Consider the following 19573-nt stretch of genomic DNA (forward strand, 5'->3'; position numbering starts at 1 on the left):
TCCTAGGGCTCAGGTCCTCCGAGAGAGAGAAAAAGAAAATTAGAGAGATCATCTGTGGGGTGGCCAGTCCTTAATCCTTACGGGCGCTCTATACCAGTCCTCACGGGCGCTCTGTACTAGTCCCAAAGCTAGACTTTTTCTGTACAGGTCATCCTGGCTTTGACAACATTCCAGATTCCATTCTTCATGTTGAGATTCGCCCAGTCCAAACTCTATCGAAGGTAAGAACAGACTGATTCATCACCAGTTGTGTCAAAGATTTTCTGTGGTAAAATATAGCCAGATATTATTTGAGCTGATTAGTTGTTGAATATTAAGTTTGACTTCCTCAGTGAGAACTATGGGAAGTCGTTCCAGGATGTTACAAACCTCATCAACAACACTTTCATCAGGACAGAGTTCGGCATCGCCATCGGACCAGAGAACTCTGGGAAGGTAAGATGCCTTTTTAGAACCTGTGAACTATCTTATGTGTTAATGGCATGTTCTAGAAGAAACGCTTCTGAAAGTAATGGCAACACTGCAGGAAAGACTGCAGGTATAACTTTGTTTGTTTTCTAAGCATGTGTAAACCTTTACTGTCACGTATCAAAGCTTATAATATGTTATATCTCCCTAATGTATCAAAAGACGTGTGATGTTGTAGACCACTGTTCAATGTTCAGAATAGTTCTATGAGTTCAATGGGACATACCATCATATGGTTTGCCTGTCCTGCTCCTCTCAGGTGATCCTGACAGGTGACGTGTCTGGCAGCCTGGGATCTCGTATCTTTATCTCCAGAGACTTTGGGAACAGCTTTGAGCAGCAGGACCTTCCTTTCAACCCCCTGATGCAGATCACATACAACCCCAGAGATGCCAAAGTTCTCCTGGTTATCAGCAACACTGTGAGTCTGGGGGGGTTTAGGGGTCGGGGGGTCAGGGGGCATGTGGAGGGGGGGGTAGGGGTCGGGGGTCAGGGGGCGTGTGGAGGATGAGGAGTACTACAAAGTGTTCTTACTTCTCCTAAAACCCCAGACCCATCGACACACATAACTTATCAGTACTTTTACAACACCAGTGGTCTAGTCAGCCTCATCATTTACCTCTCAGGGTTGATAGGAGCTGTTCTGATCCTCTCTGTCTAAATCACTTTATTTTAGAGCTAAATTGAAATGTTTTTTTTTACAGAAGAAATATGAGAAACATATACATGAGTGTGGTAGCAAGTGAATGGGAACAGTTTGGAGATCATGGGAAAAGTTGAGGACACAACAGTTCACCTGACTCAAGACTGAATACAAACATTACACTTTATTTTGGGGGAGGATTTTACATTTACTGTACTTACTGCATTTGTTGATATAGAAATCTGAAAATTGTCTGAATGCATTCATTAGCATGATAAGAATGTCTGGATAATGTGGGGTAGGTGCAACATAAGGATGTGCGTGTGACCACAAATGTTTCTATAGAAGGTGCAGCATAAGACCATAAGATCAGGGTTTCAGTGAGAGGGCTCTCCTGTTAGCCCTCTCCACACACCTCTCCAAAGTGTGCACAGTTCCTAAGCAAATTCAAGTCTTCAACTATGAGGTACTTTTTGGCGCTCTCCTAGCTGTGCCCGTTGAGGAACTAGAGCAAGTACACTTGTCTTTGTTTTGTTTGGAACACAGCCCTGCTTCCCAGCCAGCATACAATTACTGTTGTTTACGCAATCCAAAAATTGTCCCTTTTTTTTTTATTTTTTATAAATCTCAATCTGGGACAGGTTGTCATGATATGAAATCTTGATCTATTACCAACATGATTTGATTAAGTTATAAAATATGATCTTACAATGTTAGGCTTTTCACAGGGTAATTCAGAACAAAATAGACTGTAATGTTGATGCACATAGAAAAGAGGTTATGCATTCAGGTGTGTTTCCCATTGCAAATGCTCTTCACAATAAACTCCAGGCACATTCTGTTCGGAACAGCCCCAGGCACATTCTGTTCGGAACAGCCCCAGGCACATTCTGTTCGGAACAGCCCCAGGCACATTCTGTTCGGAACAGCCCCAGGCACATTCTGTTCGGAACAGCCCCAGGCACATTCTGTATTCAGCCTCCCGATCACGGCCGGTTGTGACACCCTGGGATCAAACCCTGGTCTGTAGTGACGCCTCAAGCACTGTGATGCATTGCCTTAGACCGCTGCGCCACTCGGGAGGCCCAGTTGATGTATTTTTAATACCTTTTAACCCCTTTACAGAACGAGCTCTGGCTGTCAGAGGACTTTGGAGAGAACTGGAGGAAGATCCATGACATGGTGTGTCTGTTCAAATGGTAAGAGACTACAAGATATATATATATATATATATATAGCAGCAAAGAGACATCAACTTTGGGTAAAGATGTATAGTACTAGAGTAGCAGAAGAACCCATCCTTACATGGATGCCCACAGGGTAATAGTTTGTAAAAGTTAGGAACTATTAGCAGCCAGTTATCCCATTGCTCATGGTCTGTTTTAAGTTCCTATAATGACCACTGTTATGTAGACGGAACTGTACGTTCATTCCCTCTCTTAACTATAGCTCAGTCCCTGTGGTTGATTTGGTGGAATTATATTAGCTTGACTTCTGCTCCCTCGGGCAGCTAGCTGATTCGTTGTAGATGTTGAATAAACCCATAGAATTTGAATACTAAAATGGATATGAACCTTCTTATGAGGGTTCAAAGGTCAGATATATTGGTCAGGGTGATGGTCGACCACGTTTTGCCAGTGCTGTGCTAAGATATTGTTTAAAACAATGAATGTGAAGAATGTATCTGCACTGTATGTATGTTAGCTAGAGGAATGAGTCCATAAATATTTCTAATTAACTGCCAATATTCCAATATTCCATTCTAACAATGCAGTCAATACACAGCCGTACACTGGCTCGACTCAGTTTATGACAGGATTTAGACTGGCAGGTAGCCAGTATGGTAAGGTTGTCTGGCAGTTCGAGCATTGGGCCAGTAACTGAAATGTTGCTGGATTGAAAACCCGAGTCAACAAGGTGAAAGACCTGTCGGTGTGCCCTTGTGCAAGGCACTTAACCCTAATTTGTTTCAGGGGTGCCATACTACTATGGCTGACCCTGTAAAACAACACATTTCACTGTAACATATATATATATATATATATATATTGTATAAAGTTGTAAATCCAAGAAGTACTGATATTGTATCATATAATAGCACTTGCATCTTTCCAAGAAAACACAATCTGAGACATTTATGGTCTGTTAACATATATATTTTTTAGAGGCTATTTATATAGAAAATGTGTTTAAAACATGTATAAACTGTATTTGTAATTATATGACAATATCCTAGTTTGACTATAATTCCATTACACAATTTGCGATACATCACATGCCTTACTTTTATTGTCCTGCATCAGTAAAAGCAGGAATTGCATCACCAATGCCTCTACTGCCATTCAATCCAATTTGACTGGTTTTGGATTTCTCCCTGACCAAGATGGCTGCCATTTTCACCCATTTATGGAACTTTGAGGGTTTAGTCCCTCTAGTAATTTAATAGGTCTATTCATAGAGATCCTATCAGCTAGCTGATTCGTTTTTCGATGGAATATGTTGAATAAACATACTAAATAAACATCAATATTGCCCCGACTGTTATCAGGGCACCATACACACCGTAAAACACACACTGTAAAAGCAGGCAGTAAACTGGAATTGCAATTATGTTAGTGTTTGACTATGTGTTCTCTGGGCCAAGCCCTACCCCGCACAAGCTCTATTTTTCTGTAGAGGTATTTCCTGGTTCTGCCTGCATTGTGATGAAAGGGCGTCAGTAGTAGCTGTTGCGTGTTTGTTTACCCTCGCTGGTTCACTTTCTAGCGCTGCGACACCCAGAGCGTCACAAGTAGTGTACAGTACACGTACACACACACAGCGACATCCCACTACCCAGCCTCTTCTCCCAGTCCCTAAAGACCTAAACTTGATAGAAACACAGGAATATAGGTCTAACTTAACTATGGCACGACAATACTTTCTGAAGACAAACACAGAAAAGTAGATATTTGAGAAGAGCTTGGCTGTACAGTATGTACTGTATGTGGGAGGGAATGTGTGATTAAACTGTAACCACGACGATAACGCAAGTCACCAAGGTCCTTTTTAGGACAACAGGATCATCTGTTTTGTCTCTACAACCTGTCTCAACTTCCATCATATCTCCTGCTGTACCAGTGTGTCCCAAACTATATCAGGCCAGTATACATTGAAAACAGTGATCTTGGTGTTGTACTAGCAACTAAACTTGTTTGGGTAAAGCGGCAGGTAGCCTAATGGTTAGAGCGTTGGGCCAGTAACCAAAAGGTTGCTGGATCGAATCCCCAAGTGGACAAGGTAAAAAAAATCTGTCATTCTGAACAAGGACAATAACCCACTGTTCCCCGGTAGGCCGTCATTGTAAATAAGAATTTGTTCTTAACTGGCTTGCCTAGTTACATTTTAAAATGAATGTTTACAAAGGCTAGTAATGTGTGGTGACAGCTTGTCGTCTTCTCTGTTTCCAGGGGGATGGACAGTAACATATTCTTCACCACCAGCCTCAATGGATCCTGCAGTAAGTGACACCGACACCCATTCAATAGCTAATAAATTCTAGAATGTCTCTATATTCGTAATAGTCTCTCTAGTCGTTGTAGTCTAGTCGTTGTTGTAGTCTAGTCGTCGTTGTAGTCTAGTCGTTGTAGTCTAGTCGTTGTAGTCTAGTCGTTGTAGTCTCTCGCGCCGTTGTAGTCTCTATAGCCTCTTGTGACAGACTGTCATAAATAGTTAATGTGGTTCTGGATTGCAAGATAAATAAGTTGACATCTAACTTTAAGAATGGATAAGGAGAACATCTGTCTCTCCCTCTCAGATGACTTGGGGATGCTGGACTTGAGGAGGACGACGGACTACGGGAAGACCATCAAGACTGTTGCCACTAAGATCTTCTCTTTCGGCCTGGGGGGAAAGTTTCTGTTTGCCTCTGTTATGACTGGAACTGTAAGTATGAGGAAGTATGTGTGTGTGTGGTCTACTTGTTTGCATAATGGATAAGTGTTCCTGCTTTGAATGTAAGCTTGTTCACTAAGCCTAAGGCCCTTCTCACTCTCTCTGTTTCTCTCTCTCTCTGTTTTTCTACGACCCTCCCCCAGGGCACTCTGAGGAGGATCCATGTGTCGACTAACCAGGGGGAGGAGTGGAACATGGCTCAGCTGCCTCCGGTTGGCCACGAGGAGTTCTATTCTATCCTGGCAGCCAATGAGGACATGGTGTTCATGCACGTGGACGAACCAGGAGGTGAGTCAATACCCATACTGTGGTCTTTCTTTTCACCGTAAAGTATTTCCACACAGTGTCTCACTAAATAACCGTGTTGGACCCCAAAAGGACTAATGTTCTGTCCTCTTCCTGTCCCTCTAGTTAACCATGTTGGATATGACCCTAACAAGACCAATGTTCTGTCCTCTTCCTGTCCCTCTAGTTAACCATGTTGGATATGACCCTAACAGGACCAATGTTCTGTCCTCTTCCTGTCCCTCTAGTTAACCATGTTGGATATGACCCTAACAGGACCAATGTTCTGTCCTCTTCCTGTCCCTCTAGTTAACCATGTTGGATATGACCCTAACAAGACCAATGTTCTGTCCTCTTCCTGTCCCTCTAGTTAACCATGTTGGATATGACCCTAACAGGACCAATGTTCTGTCCTCTTCCTGTCCCTCTAGTTAACCATGTTGGATATGACCCTAACAAGACCAATGTTCTGTCCTCTTCCTGTCCCTCTAGTTAACCATGTTGGATATGACCCTAACAGAACTAATGTTCTGTCCTCTTCCTGTCCCTCTAGTTAACCATGTTGGATATGACCCTAACAGGACTAATGTTCTGTCCTCTTCCTGTCCCTCTAGTTAACCATGTTGGATATGACCCTAACAAGACCAATGTTCTGTCCTCTTCCTGTCCCTCTCGTTAACCATGTTGGATATGACCCTAACAGGACCAATGTTCTCTCCTCTTCCTGTCCCTAAATAAAAAAAAATCTCCATTATAATCCATCTGTTTTAGAGTAAATCTCCCTTCCTCTTCTACTCTACTCCTCCCATCCTCTGTTCCTCCTTTCCTTTCCTCATCACCTCCTCTCTTCCCCTCCTTCACTTAATACAGTAATAGAACTGTCTCTCTCCTATATGTCCCCAGACACAGCCTATGGCACCATCTACGTGTCAGACGACAGGGGTACCGTGTACTCTAAGTCTCTGGAGCGTCACCTCTACACCACCACAGGGGGAGACACTGACTTCACCAAAGTTACCTCTCTACGAGGGGTCTTCATCACCAGTATACTGGCAGAGGGTAGGGACCACACACACACACACACACACACACACACACCTGCTTTAAATGCTCCAACACTCAGAGCACTTAGACTTCTGTGTCCTCAGACTCCTGTGTCCTCAGACTCCTGTGTATTATATGCCAGTTATGAGGCCCAGTATGACTCTCCTTAGCTGTTCAGTGTGAGATCAGCTGCATGTCTACAGCAGCTCAGGAAGACCAGTGGACCCATATATACACTGGGTTATATATACACTCCATCTAACTTTAGGCATCAGCTGTCTGAGCAGCTTACCGATCACTCTACCTGTACGTAGCCCATCTGTAAATTGCACACCCAACTACCTCATCCCCATATTATTACTTATCCTCTTGCTCTTTTGCACCCCAGTATCTCTATTTGCACATCTCACTCCAGTATTAATGCACAATTGTAATTATTTTAGCCTCTAGGGCCTATTTTTACCATACCTCCCTACTCTTCTACATTTCCACACACTGTACATAGAAAAATATCTATTTTTCTTTTCTTTTGTGTTATTGACTGTGTGTTTGTTTATGTGTAACTCTGTTGTTTTTGTCACACTGCTTTGCTTTATCTTGGCCAGGTAGCAGTTGTAAATGAGAACTTGTTCTCAACTGGCCTACCTGGTTAAATAAAGGTGAAATAAAAAAACAAGTATTTATATGGACAGTGAAGCTACAACTTTTAGTCTCTTTACGCTAGTGTTTGGGATTTGTTTCATATGAGGCGACAGTACAGAATGTCACCTTTTTTATTTTAGGGTATTTTCATGCATATTTGTTTTACTGTTTAGAAATGAAAGCACTTTATGTATCTAGTCCCCCCATTTGAAGATGTAATAAGTATATGGACAAATTCACTTGTGTGTATTATAATGTAGTCAAAAGTTTAGTATTTGGTCTCATTTTCCTAGCATACAATGACTACATGTGTGCGCCCAATAGAAATGAATGGTAAATAATGTATTGTGTCATATTTATTGTACATAAGACTAAAATATGTTTCTAAACACATTTTAAAGTGGATGCTACCATGATTAGCGAAAATAATTGGGAATAATGATGAGTGAGAAAGTTACAAGGGATCATACCGTTCGTTGTAAGAGATCATACCCCCAAGACATGCTAACCTCTAAGTATTACCACTAACAGGGGAGGATAGCATTTTTTTGGGGGGTGAGATCCTTGTTCTTACACTATGTGAATTTGTCCAAATGCTTAATCAAATGAAGGGACACGACACATCAATTGCTTTCATTTTTGTACTGTCGCCTCATGAAATATTTGATCGAAAATCCAAAATGCTGGAGTATAGAGACAAATAATACTTAAAAAAAAAAAAGCTTCGCTGTCCAAATAAATATTGTTGGGGGGGGTGTAATTGTCTCTTGTTGTGTTGTTGTCCAGATGGCTTGGTGCAGTCCGTGGTGTCCTTCGACCAGGGAGGGGAATGGGTGCCCCTGCAGAAACCTGCCAACACCAAGTGTGACTCCACAGCCAAAGACCCCGACAAGTGCAGTCTCCACATCCACGCAGCTTACAGTGCGGCTATGAAGCTGAACGTCCCCATGCTGCCTCTCAGTGAACCAAACGCTGTAGGACTCATCATGGCTCACGGTAAATCACACACATCTCCTTAGTCATTCACCTGTTCATGACTCTGTCAAGCAAAAAAAAGCCAGGTCGTCGTGCCGGAGTCTGATCAAGCGTTAACACTCGGAGTTCCAGGCTCGACCATCTCCTGACCCCTAACCCCTAACCCCTAGCCTCTGACTCCCGCCCTCAGGAAGTGTGGGCGATACAATCTCTGTGATAATACCCAATGTGTTTTTAGTCATTCAGCAGACGTTCTTTATTTTACCCCGGTTGTGGTATCCAATTGGTAGTTAGTCTTGTCTCATCGCTGCAACTCCCATACGGACTCGGGAGAGGCGAAGGTCGAGAGCAGTGCGTTCTCCGAAACACAACCCAACTGCACTGCTTCTTGACACAATACCCACTTAACCCGAAGCCAGCCGCACCAATGTGTCGGAGGAAACACCATATTCAACCCAGGGTAGCTGGGCGCTTTAGGAGGAAGGGTTACCAGAAGTCACGCAGCGTAGGGCAGTCTCCATCTCCTGGTTTGCCGTTCGGTCTGGCTGTTGGTCTGGGGGTGATATCCAGAAGACAGACAGACATTGATACGAAGAGCTGAACAGGCGGATCTCCATACCTTTGATGTAAACTGGGGTCCCCTGTCGGAAACGATGTCAGTGGGAATGCCATGTCAACATTTTTCTCTGCAGGTGAAAGTTTACGGGAAAAGAACGCACATGGGTGGAGCTTCTGATCAGAGGGGGAATGTTGAGAAAGAACCGCACCTACCCTTGTGTCGGAGGTGTCCACCTCCACGATGAACTGGAGTTTTGGGTCTGGCTGAGTGAGGAGTGGAAGTTCCAGGAATGCCACCTCTGCCTCAGGGACCCAGTGGAACGGCGTGGAGGTGATAGGTGTTGCCAGACGGCTGTAGTTGCGGATGAAACGTCTGTAAATATTGGCAAACCCCTGGAAATGCTGTAGCTGCTTCAGGGTAGAGGGCGCAGGCCACTCGGACTGCCATGACTTTGGCAGGGTCACAACTGTCCCTGTGCAATAATATAACCCAGGAAAGACACAGGAAGCATGGAACTCACATTTCTCAACTTTAACAAAAAGCTTATTGTCCCACAGCCATTGGAGAACATATTGCTGGTGAGCCTCATCATCCTTAAAAACACATCTGAATGTCGTTCAAATCGACCAAAACGAAGCGGACAATCACATCCCTCAGCACATTATTGACTAGGTTCTGGAAAACAGTAGGAATGTTAGTAAGACCAAAAGGCATGACCAAATATTCAGTGGCCTAGTGATGTGTTGAACGCCGTTTTCTACTCGTCCCCCTTTCTGATGCGGACAAGGTGATGGGAATTCCGGAGGTCGAGTCTGGTGAACACCGTGGCACCATGGAGGGGGGTAAAAGCAGAACTAATGAGTGGCTACTTGTCCCACGCTGGGATATTTTTCAGCAGTCTATGCACGGCCTCAGTGACCCATCCTTTTATTTACCAAAAAGACGATTTGGCTCAACAGTATATCCCCCACTACTGCTGAGCCACCTCTTTTGCTGGACGCAGGGAACAAGTAGAGACAAAGTGATCAACCTGGCCACAGTATAGGCAGCTCCTAGTGCTGATTCGGCGCTGCATCTCTTCTGAAGAGAGACGGGCCCGGCCGAGCTGCAAGGGTTCATGTTCTGGAAGAGACTTGGGAAGGGAGGCAGTCGGAGAAGGAGAACAAGGCAAGGAAGCAGATGTTATGGGGCATGCAACCTTACTCGCCATCTCTCTCTGACGCTCCCGGAGACAGTTGTCGATGCGGATGGCGAGAGAGATGAGCTCATAGAGTCCATCAGGCTCATCCCTGGACACCTACTCGTCCTTGATAGTCTCAGTGAGAGCATTCTGGAATGCTCCCTGAAGGACTGACCTCATTCCAGCCTCTCTCAGCAGTGCGAAACTCATTTGCCATTTCAGTGACCCTATGGGAGCCTTGACGGAGGGACAGAAGTCGTTTAGCAGCATCCTTATTGCAGACAGGGCCGTCAAAGACTCTTCATCTCCTCTGTGAAGCTGGAGTAGGAAAGCAAAAGGGGGACTGTTTCTACCATAACACCGTGGCCCAGGAAAGCACTGCTCCACAGAGGCATCCAATCAGGAAGGAAATCTTGGCCCGTTCGCTAGCGTAAGAGTAGGGCTGTTGCTCTGCAGGTCAGAAAAGCTCAGTGAAAACTCCTTGACGTGCTCCAGAAGGGTTTTCAGGGCTTGGTCATGTTGCTCGAGCGGGGCGCCTTGGCCGGCGAGGGTTTGGTGGAGAGGATCTAAGTCTGCTGGGTTCCGATCTGTGGCCAGATCTTACTGTTAGGCGGGGTGGAGCAGGTTAATCCAAGTGCAGACTCAGACTAGGAGACAGGGATAAGGTAACTAAGGTATTTATTGAAAAGCAGGGGGAGATGGGTGCAGGCCAGGGGAAACTCGGGCAGGTAGCAGGGAACCAGTAACTGAGGCAAGGGGAGTAGGGGCAGGGTAAGCAGGTCAAGAGCGGAATCGAAGGAAGCAGTAGAGCAGGACTGATGAGACAAGGGACTGGAGACCGGGACCAGAGTCAGAGCAGATGGAACTGTAGCGAAGAGAAAAGCGGTGTCAGGCTAGGGGAAGAACTGGCACAACATGATAACAAGCTCTATGCAGGAACAAACATCTTGAACCGCAAACTGACTGAGCAGAGGTTACGATCTGGCAGCGTGGAAGTGGCAGGGCTGAGTCTTTGTAGAGATCTGCTCGGCCCTGTGGAGGCAGAGCAGGGGCTGCACAAACCCAGTGATTACATTAATGGTCAAGCCAATGGAATGTGAGTACTGCGCTTCAACATGGTTGAGGACGATGGACAAAGACATAATTTAAAATCACAGGGAGGTAATTCACCAAAATATTCACCAGGATAATCGAAATGATCTTGAACGTCCTCATCTTCATGTTATTTGTCCCCTCCCTGTCTCCTTTCCCCGGCCCAGGTTGTTTCAGAACCCTGAGAACTGAGAGGCAGCAGAACATCACAGACGTCAGCATAGTTCCAATCAGAAGCACACCGAACAAACCGTCCCCCAGAACTATCAGCCAGGCAACACCACAACCGCTCACCCTAGCTGTATCAGGGGTTTGTGCTCCACACAGATGCAGCACTGGAACAGGGATCGACCAGTGAACAAGAGACCCATACCAAACGCTGCAAGACTTGAGACTGCAGTTGTTTTGATGTGGTATGCTGAAAACGGAAGAAAACGGAAGACTGGTAGAAGAGGACGTCGGACACACGGCCAGGTTGAGAGAAGAAGAACTCGCTCCGGTCACTATCAGCCACGGGAAGTAGCCATTGGTGGGGACACTCAGGATGAGATTGATTTCACAGGAAGTGAAAGTGCTGATGAAAATCCGTTGTGCATAAAAGTCAGCTAACTGAAAGATCTGTTTGTCTCTGAGATGTTAATATGTTGTGGGCTTCAATACGCTTCGACAGTGATAAAGAGTTGTTACTTGCATTGGTCCTGTTGCGATGCCACGGTAAAACATGAATCAATCAAAGGATGTCAAGAGTCAATTCTATTTCTACTCAGTCAATTCAGGAAATCAATCGATATTAGCAGCACAAAATGACACGTTATCAAATTAACTAAATGATATGTTATCAAATTAACTAAATGATATGTTATCAAATTAACTCCATCTTGTTCATCACATCTGATACATCTAAATTCCACAAAACGAACCCTTTCTTACATTAGACAATGTGAGAGATAAAAGGAACTCACCTAAATGGAGGGAGTTCTCCTCTGGTCTGGAAGGTGTTGACATTACATAGACAAGATGACACTTGAGTGCTGCAATACACACACACACACACACACACACACACGCACTTGTGTCTTTACATTGATGGACCACACCCGATATGCAAATGTTGACATGCAAAATGTAATCTATATCACGCCACTATATGCCACGTTGTGTGCTATGGATGTGTCATGGGTATGGTTGGGAGTTTTTCCTTCCAGGTCAAATGGTGCTGAAGGTTTAGCATATAATGAATATATATGAATATAATTAAAGGGTCAAGTCTGGGATTGGTTCATCAATTTTTGTAAAAAAAAAAATGTAACTTAAAAATATGATATACTGTATAGCCATTGATTCTTGAAGAATATAACTTGTAAATGCCTCATGGGCATAGACGACCTACACCTTGCTGTCTATTTTACTTGACCTCTGACCCCCTAACCTCTCAGGGAGTGTGGGCGATGCCATCTCTGTGATGAAGCCTGACGTGTTCGTGTCAGATGATGGAGGTTACACCTGGCTGCAGGCCCTGGAGGGACCTCACCACTATGCCATCCTGGACTCTGGTGGACTCCTGGTGGCCGTGGAGCACTCTGCTCAGCTCATCAAAGACATCAAGTACGTCTGTGTGTCCATAAGAAGGGCTCTGTTCTAAGTAAAGTACTATATAGGAACAATAAGGGCTATGTGTTCTAAGTAGTGTAGTATATAGGGAATAGAAGGGTTCTGTTCTAAGTAGTGTACTATATAGGGAATAAAAGGGTTCTGTTCTAAGTAGTGTACTATATAGGAAAAAGAAGGGTTCTGTTCTAAGTAGTGTAGTATATAGGGAATAGAAGGGTTCTGTTCTAAGTAGTGTAGTATATAGGGAATAGAAGGGTTCTGTTCTAAGTAGTGTAGTATATAGGGAATAAAAGGGTTCTGTTCTAAGTAGTGTAGTATATAGGGAATAAAAGGGTTCTGTTCTAAGTAGTGTACTATATAGGGAATAGGCCAGGGAGTCATTTCAGAGGGCGAGGCGATGCAGGTAGCCTGGATCCCAGTCTCAGGCTATTCTACTGTAAGACAATACTGGTATCCAGGCTAGAATGCAGAGGCCTCAAAAAAAACGAAATAAAGAGAGAAAGAACTGAAACATCTGCTAGGGCTTCCATAGAAAACCACGTTACGATTTAACACACCCCGTGGCAAATGTTCTGACGTAGGGTAATGTGTTCTTTCCTGTCAGGTTTTCCACAGACGAGGGCCAGTGCTGGCACGTTCACCAGTTCACCAGCGATCCCATCCACTTCACAGGGCTAGCGGTGGAGCCGGGGGCGAGGTCTATGAACGTCAGTGTCTGGGGCTACAGAGACTCTCTGCTCAGTCAGTACTGGGTATCTGTCACCGTTGACTTCCGAGAGCTGCTCACTAGAACCTGTGAGTATCAGGAGATACAATTAAACACTTCACACTACTTAGCCAACCTGAGCTGCACTGTATTGGCCTGGTTACACATCCGCATTACCAGTCTAAAGGAAACTGATGTAATATAGATGGGACTGACTGGGGTTCAAACCTGGTTGTCTTTCACACCTCAAAGAACTGTCGGCCCGCTGAGCAAAAGCCTCATGTCTGTTTCTCAGGTGAGGACCAGGACTACGTGCAGTGGCTGGCACACTCTGATGACATCAGCGACCCTAACGACGGCTGTATGCTGGGTTACAAGGAGAAGTTCCTGCGTCTGAGGAAGGCCTCGGTCTGCTGGAACGGACGGGACTATGAGGTCGACAAGCAACCCGCCCCCTGCCTCTGCACCCTGGACGACTTTCTGTGGTCAGTGGTTCAATTACTTCAACTGTTGTTTTGTAAACTGTAAATCCATGGGCATATTGCAGTTGTGTATTGTAAGGGAGAATAGATTAGACTAGATTAGAATATATCCAACTAGACTAGATTAGATTAAACTAGACTAGATTAGAATAGATTCAACTAGACTAGATTAGAATAGATTCAACTAGAATAGATTCAACTAGAATAGATTCAACTAGACTAGATTCAACTAGACTAGATTCAACTAGACTAGATTCAACTAGACTAGATTCAACTAGACTAGATTCAACTAGACTAGATTCAACTAGAATAGATTCAACTAGACTAGATTCAATTAGACTAGCTTAATTTATTTTGTTCAGGTCAGCACATCAGAAACATACAAACAATTCACAATGTTGTCTGTCCCGGTCTATCCCTCCCTCCCGCTCTGTCTCTCCCATCCTGTCTGTCTCTGTCCCGGTCTCACCCGGTCTGTCCTTGTTTAACCTGCTCCACGCTGCCCCACCTTTAGTGACTTTGGGTACTATCGTAAAGAGAACAGCTCTGAGTGTGTGGAGCAGCTGGACCTGAAGGACCACCTTCTGGAGTTCTGTCTGCAAGGCAAGGAGGAGCTGCTGCAGACCAGAGGGTAAGGCTTTAGTCTCTGTGTTCCAACCTGGGTCTCCTGTGCATAACGAGACCGTGTTAGCCCACTGAGTGAAAGCCTAGGCATTAGCTTGGGGATGCTAACACAAGCCTTCCAAGTCTCAGACAAAGCTACTCATCACACAAGTGTGGCTCACCAAACCACCTCCATTACTTCCATTTTTTAATTTATTTAAATTTTATTATTTCACCTTTATTTAACCAGGTAGGCAAGTTGAGAACAAGTTCTCATTTACAACTGCGACCGTGCCAAGATAAAGCATAGCAGTGTGAACAGACAGCAACACAGTTACACAGTTACACATGGAGTAAACAATTAACAGTTAACAATTAACATTAATTAACAATTAACCACGACTGACCACTAAGCATGTCCTCATGGTCCACAGCTATAGGAAGATCCCCGGGGATAAGTGTGAGGGAGGAAAACAGCCGGAGAGAAAAGAGATCGACCTCAGTAAGAGGTGTGTCGGTGATCTGCTGGGACCTCAGGAACTACTGGTTAGTAGAAATGTATGTTAGTGAATCTCATTGGTCCTGGTCTACGCTGGACCATAATATATTGGTGATCTGGTGTGTTTTGACTCCTAGCAGAAAAGCAGTCAATTACATCCAGTTGAATTGGGTCATAATGACGTTATATCAACCAGTTTAGCCTGCTGGGGGTGGAGTCAAAACTCCCCAGACTACCAATGGATCTCATTGGTCCTGTTATGTAATAATTGACCACTGCAACATGACTATGGAGGTGATGCTGCACCACTGTCAGTAGTAATGTTAACATGACTTTCTTACTCTACTATCTCTATCTCTCTCTGTATCTCTCCGTCTCCTACAGATGCACGGCCATCTGTCCAGCTCTGCACCCATCATAGTGACTGTTTTAATCATTGTGCTGCTCGCAATCATAGCTGGGGTCCTCATCGTCAAGAAGTATGTCTGCGGTGGCAGGTCAGTAGAGCTGTTTCTATGATTCATTATGTTTTAGATCTGGTCAGTAGAGCTGTTTCTATGATTCATTATGTTTTAGATCTGGTCAGTAGAGCTGTTTCTATGATTCATTATGTTTTAGATCTGGTCAGTAGAGCTGTTTTATGATTCATTATGTTTTAGATCAGGACAGTAGAGCTGTTTCTATGATTCATTATGTTTTAGATCAGGTGTTTCATGATTCATTATGAGATCTGTTTGTTTCTATGATTCATTATGTTTTAGTTTTTTCTAGATTCAGGTCAGTAGAGCTGTTTCTATGATTCATTATGTTTTTTAGATCTGGTCAGTAGAGCTGTTTCTATGATTCATTATGTTTTAGATCAGGTCAGTAGAGCTGTTTTTATGATTCATTATGTTGTTTTAGATCTGGTCAGTAGAGCTGTTTTATGATTCATTATGTTTTAGATCAGGACAGTAGAGCTGTTTCTATGATTCATTATGTTGTTTTAGATCAGGACAGTAGAGCTGTTTTTATGATTCATTATGTTGTTTTAGATCAGGACAGTAGAGCTGTTTTTATGATTCATTATGTTGTTTTAGATCAGGTCAGTAGAGCTGTATTTATGATTCATTATGTTGTTTTAGATCAGGACAGTAGAGCTGTATTTATGATTCATTATGTTGTTTTAGATCAGGTCAGTAGAGCTGTTTTTATGATTCATTATGTTGTTTTAGATCAGTAGAGCTGTTTTTATGATTCATTATGTTGTTTTAGATCAGGTCAGTAGAGCTGTTTTTATGATTCATTATGTTGTTTTAGTACTGTATGTCCAGTTGTAACCAGGTATGCATTTGGAAAGTATTCAGACCGCTAGATTTATTTCCACATTTAGTTACGTTACAGTCTTATTCTAAAATGGATTAAATAAATAAAATCCTCATCAATCTACACACAAAACCACATAATGACAAAGTGAGAAAAAAAATGTATTTTTTGTGTGTTTTTTTGTATTTTTACAAATGTATAACTAATAATAATAATACATTATTTACATAAGTATTCAGACCCTTTGCTGCGAGACTGGAAATTGAGCTCAGATGCATCCTGTTTCCATTGATCATCCTTGATGTTTCTACAACTTGATTGGAGTCCACCTGTGGTACATTCAATTGATTGGACATGATTTGGAAAGGCACACACCTGTCTATATAAGGTCCCACTGTTGACGGTGCATGTCAGAGCAAAAACCAGGCCACGAGTTTCGAAGGAATTGTCCGTACAGCTCCGAGACAGGATTGTATCGAGGCAATACATCCGAGGAAGGGTACCAACACATTTCTGCAGCATTGAAGGTCCCCAAGAACACAGTGGCCTCCATCATTCTTAAATGGAAGAAGTTTGGAACCACAGACTCTTCCTAGAGCTGGCCTCCCGGCGAAACTGAGCAATCGGGGGAGAAGGGCCTTGGTCAGGGAGGTGACCAAGAACCCGATAGTTACTCTGACAGAGCTCCAGAGTTCCTCTGTGGAGATGGGAGAAACTTCCAGAAGGACATCCGTCTCTGCAGCACTCCACCAATCAGGCCCATCTTGCTTTCATCAGCCCGCTTGGAATTTGCCAAAAGACACCTAAAGGACTCATACCATGAGAAACCAGATTATCTGGTCTGATGAAAGCAAGATGGAACTCTGTGGCCTGAATGCCAAGCGTCACATCTGGAGGAAAACTGGCACCATCCCTACGGTGAAACAAGATGGTGGCAGCATTATGCTGTGGGGATGTTTTTCAGTGGCAGGGACTGGGAGACTAATCAGAATCGAGACAAAGATGAATGGAGCAAAGTACAGAGAGATCCTTGATGAAAACCTGCTCAAGACCTCAGTCTGGGGTGAAAGTTCACCTTCCAACAGGACAACGACCCTAAGCACACAGCCAAAACAATGCAGGAGTGGCTTAGGGACAAGTCTCTGAAGGTCCTTGAGTGGCCTGAATACTTCCCGAAGGCACGACATCCACAAAGAAGTGCAGAGAGCAAAGAGGCTGATCAGTAGTTTAGGGGAGAGCTGCAGAGGGCTTCTAATGATCCGAGCCAAGCTATACTGACCCAAGCCAAGCTATACTAAGCCGGTTACTCATGCACCCTAGTTTCTGGCACAATCATCATGTGAAAGGGGTTTAAGGGGCTCAGTGTATCTGTGTTTTGATTGGCTCCCCAGGTTCCTGGTACACAGCTACTCTGTCCTACAGCAGCATGCTGAGGCCCAGGGACTAGACGAACCCCTAGACAGCAGCTACACTCAGACCAGAAACATGGCCGACTTCCACGACGATTCAGACGAGGTAATGTTACCATAAAAACACTTGCACGTCCTTTTTCTTTGGTTATTTGTGTGTCCTTAGCACGTACTCAACAGATACAATATAGGTCAATACTTGGGTATGGGAATGGCCGTCTCTCCATTGCCTCAGAGTTTTCTCTAGTCCTTTCCTGTGAAAAGTCCACTTTCATAGAAATGTTTTTGTTCTCTGTGCTTCTGTAGGATCTTCTGGAGTAACAGGTTGAACATGCAGCTCCCAAGAGGACCTACTCGTCTCCTGTCTGTCCTTTACAACCCAGAGACTCCTGCAGCTACAAGAGGAATCTCGTCTCCTGTCTGTCCTTTACAACCCAGAGACTCCTGCAGCTACAAGAGGAATCTAGTCTCCTGTCTGTCCTGAGGCTCACTGCTCTACATCGAAGAACATGTTTCTTCTATCTGTACAACCAGAGGCTCGCTGCTGCTGTTCTCTCCTTCGACTCCTGCTACTTCCTCTTTCCCTCCCTCCCTCCACCATGACCCTTGACCTCTAACCCCTGACCTTCCAGCGCCTGGCGGAGAGTTGTTCCAGTGCAGCTCTCATCAGTGAGGTATCCAATGAGGCTTTGTGATCTGAGTGAGACACAGCCAGAATTCAGCAGGAGAGCAGAGGTCCAGTCGGGTTGTTATGGTTGATTTTAAAAAAGAAAATGTATTCTCAGAGTTCCTTTTCTGTTGGGATAGAATGGTTTGTTGGTTCTGGAATGCTGGTGAATCTGGAATCATGGACCTGCTGTTTTATGGTCTTTGGGAGCTTCTCTTAATATCTACTGTAGCTAGACTCTTCAAAACAAGTGACTGTAAACAGCACCATGATGGCATTACGGGTTATACATGCCTCTCCCATTGCTTGGGACTGGGGATCTTGGGAAATATTACGTATACGTTTCTATTGAAGACATGTCCTTTTTTCCCCCTCCCCTGCACTTACATAAAGATCTTTAATTTTTCATTGATGTGATTCGGGGTTGGTACTATGTTAAATAGGTTATAATTAGTTACTGTGGCTTGGTAAAATTACTCTACCAAGCCACACTATTTCTTAACTATTTTTGAACTATTTTGCCTAAATGATAAGACGCAAGTGGAAATATTTATAAGCATTTAAAGTTGGATAGCAATAACATGTTTAGATCCAGTGTATCAACACGCTAAGCTTTCATAGCAGGAATCAACCTCCTCCTCTAAACTAAAGGGATTAATCCTAACATGAGAATTGTGTACCTATCTCAAACATTCACCTTCTAAATCATGCATCATTTGTTTATTCAAGTTATGATTTGGCTATATTAGAACAATAGACTTATTCTATCTAAACATTGTATGCAGTTGTGACTGCCTAAAGCAGTATAAAAAAAACGTCTGTTTAGTTTGAGTCAGGGGGATGTAGTATACAAAAAGCTATTCACCTCATGCCTCCTCATTTCTCTACACAAATGATGTTTAATATGTTGAGCTAATCCTACACTAGTGAAAGTAGACCCCAATGTGAAGGAAGGACTATATAGGAATCGATCAAACGTAAACACAGGCGCTAAGGCCACTTTTTTTTTTTTTTAGAAATGTAATAACTGTCACATAGATCTGGACATCTTTAACGAAGCCATTTTTGTTAGAAGAAATTATTTTATAAAGCTTAACAACGTTGTATGGATGTCTAGCAGTTTTGCCACTGGCGTGTCTGTTGTCAGTGTGTAGAACAGACCTCTTGTCTGTATGTACTGTACGCTCGTATCTTAATATGATGAGCTAATACTACTGAATTACACATTTTATTGTGGTCACCACATTACCTGAAAAATGTCATTGACTTAAGTTTCACCTAGACTAGGGTCATTCTAGCCTCGGAAGCCCATTTGGAACGATGGCCTTGGGAGACTAGGGTCATTCTAGCCTCGGAAACCCATTTGGAACGATGGCCTTGGGAGACTAGGGTCATTCTAGCCTCATAAACCCATTTGGAACGATGGCCTTGGGAGACTAGGGTCATTCTAGGCTCAGAAACCCATTTGGA

The 19573-nt window shown here is 43.8% G+C and overlaps 1 protein-coding gene across 1 annotated transcript in view; it reads left to right on the forward strand.

Moving 5' to 3' along the window:
• The window catches only part of LOC118379459 (sortilin-like), a 39142-nt gene extending 19935 nt beyond the window's left edge, over positions 1-19207 (forward strand). Inside the window, exons 3-19 of the mRNA XM_052484698.1 lie at positions 148-221; positions 333-435; positions 728-889; positions 2237-2310; positions 4561-4610; positions 4908-5035; positions 5188-5332; positions 6233-6388; positions 7802-8011; positions 12258-12426; positions 13037-13227; positions 13434-13623; positions 14135-14251; positions 14658-14769; positions 15107-15219; positions 17419-17542; positions 17743-19207. Coding sequence (XP_052340658.1) covers positions 148-221; positions 333-435; positions 728-889; positions 2237-2310; positions 4561-4610; positions 4908-5035; positions 5188-5332; positions 6233-6388; positions 7802-8011; positions 12258-12426; positions 13037-13227; positions 13434-13623; positions 14135-14251; positions 14658-14769; positions 15107-15219; positions 17419-17542; positions 17743-17757 — 2133 coding nt within the window. The 3' untranslated portion in view covers positions 17758-19207. The remainder of the gene's footprint in view (positions 1-147; positions 222-332; positions 436-727; positions 890-2236; positions 2311-4560; positions 4611-4907; positions 5036-5187; positions 5333-6232; positions 6389-7801; positions 8012-12257; positions 12427-13036; positions 13228-13433; positions 13624-14134; positions 14252-14657; positions 14770-15106; positions 15220-17418; positions 17543-17742) is intronic.
• The last annotated feature ends 366 nt before the right edge of the window (positions 19208-19573 follow it).

This window comes from Oncorhynchus keta, chromosome 28 (genome assembly GCF_023373465.1).
Source record: "Oncorhynchus keta strain PuntledgeMale-10-30-2019 chromosome 28, Oket_V2, whole genome shotgun sequence".
NCBI classification, from domain to species: Eukaryota; Metazoa; Chordata; class Actinopteri; order Salmoniformes; family Salmonidae; genus Oncorhynchus; species Oncorhynchus keta.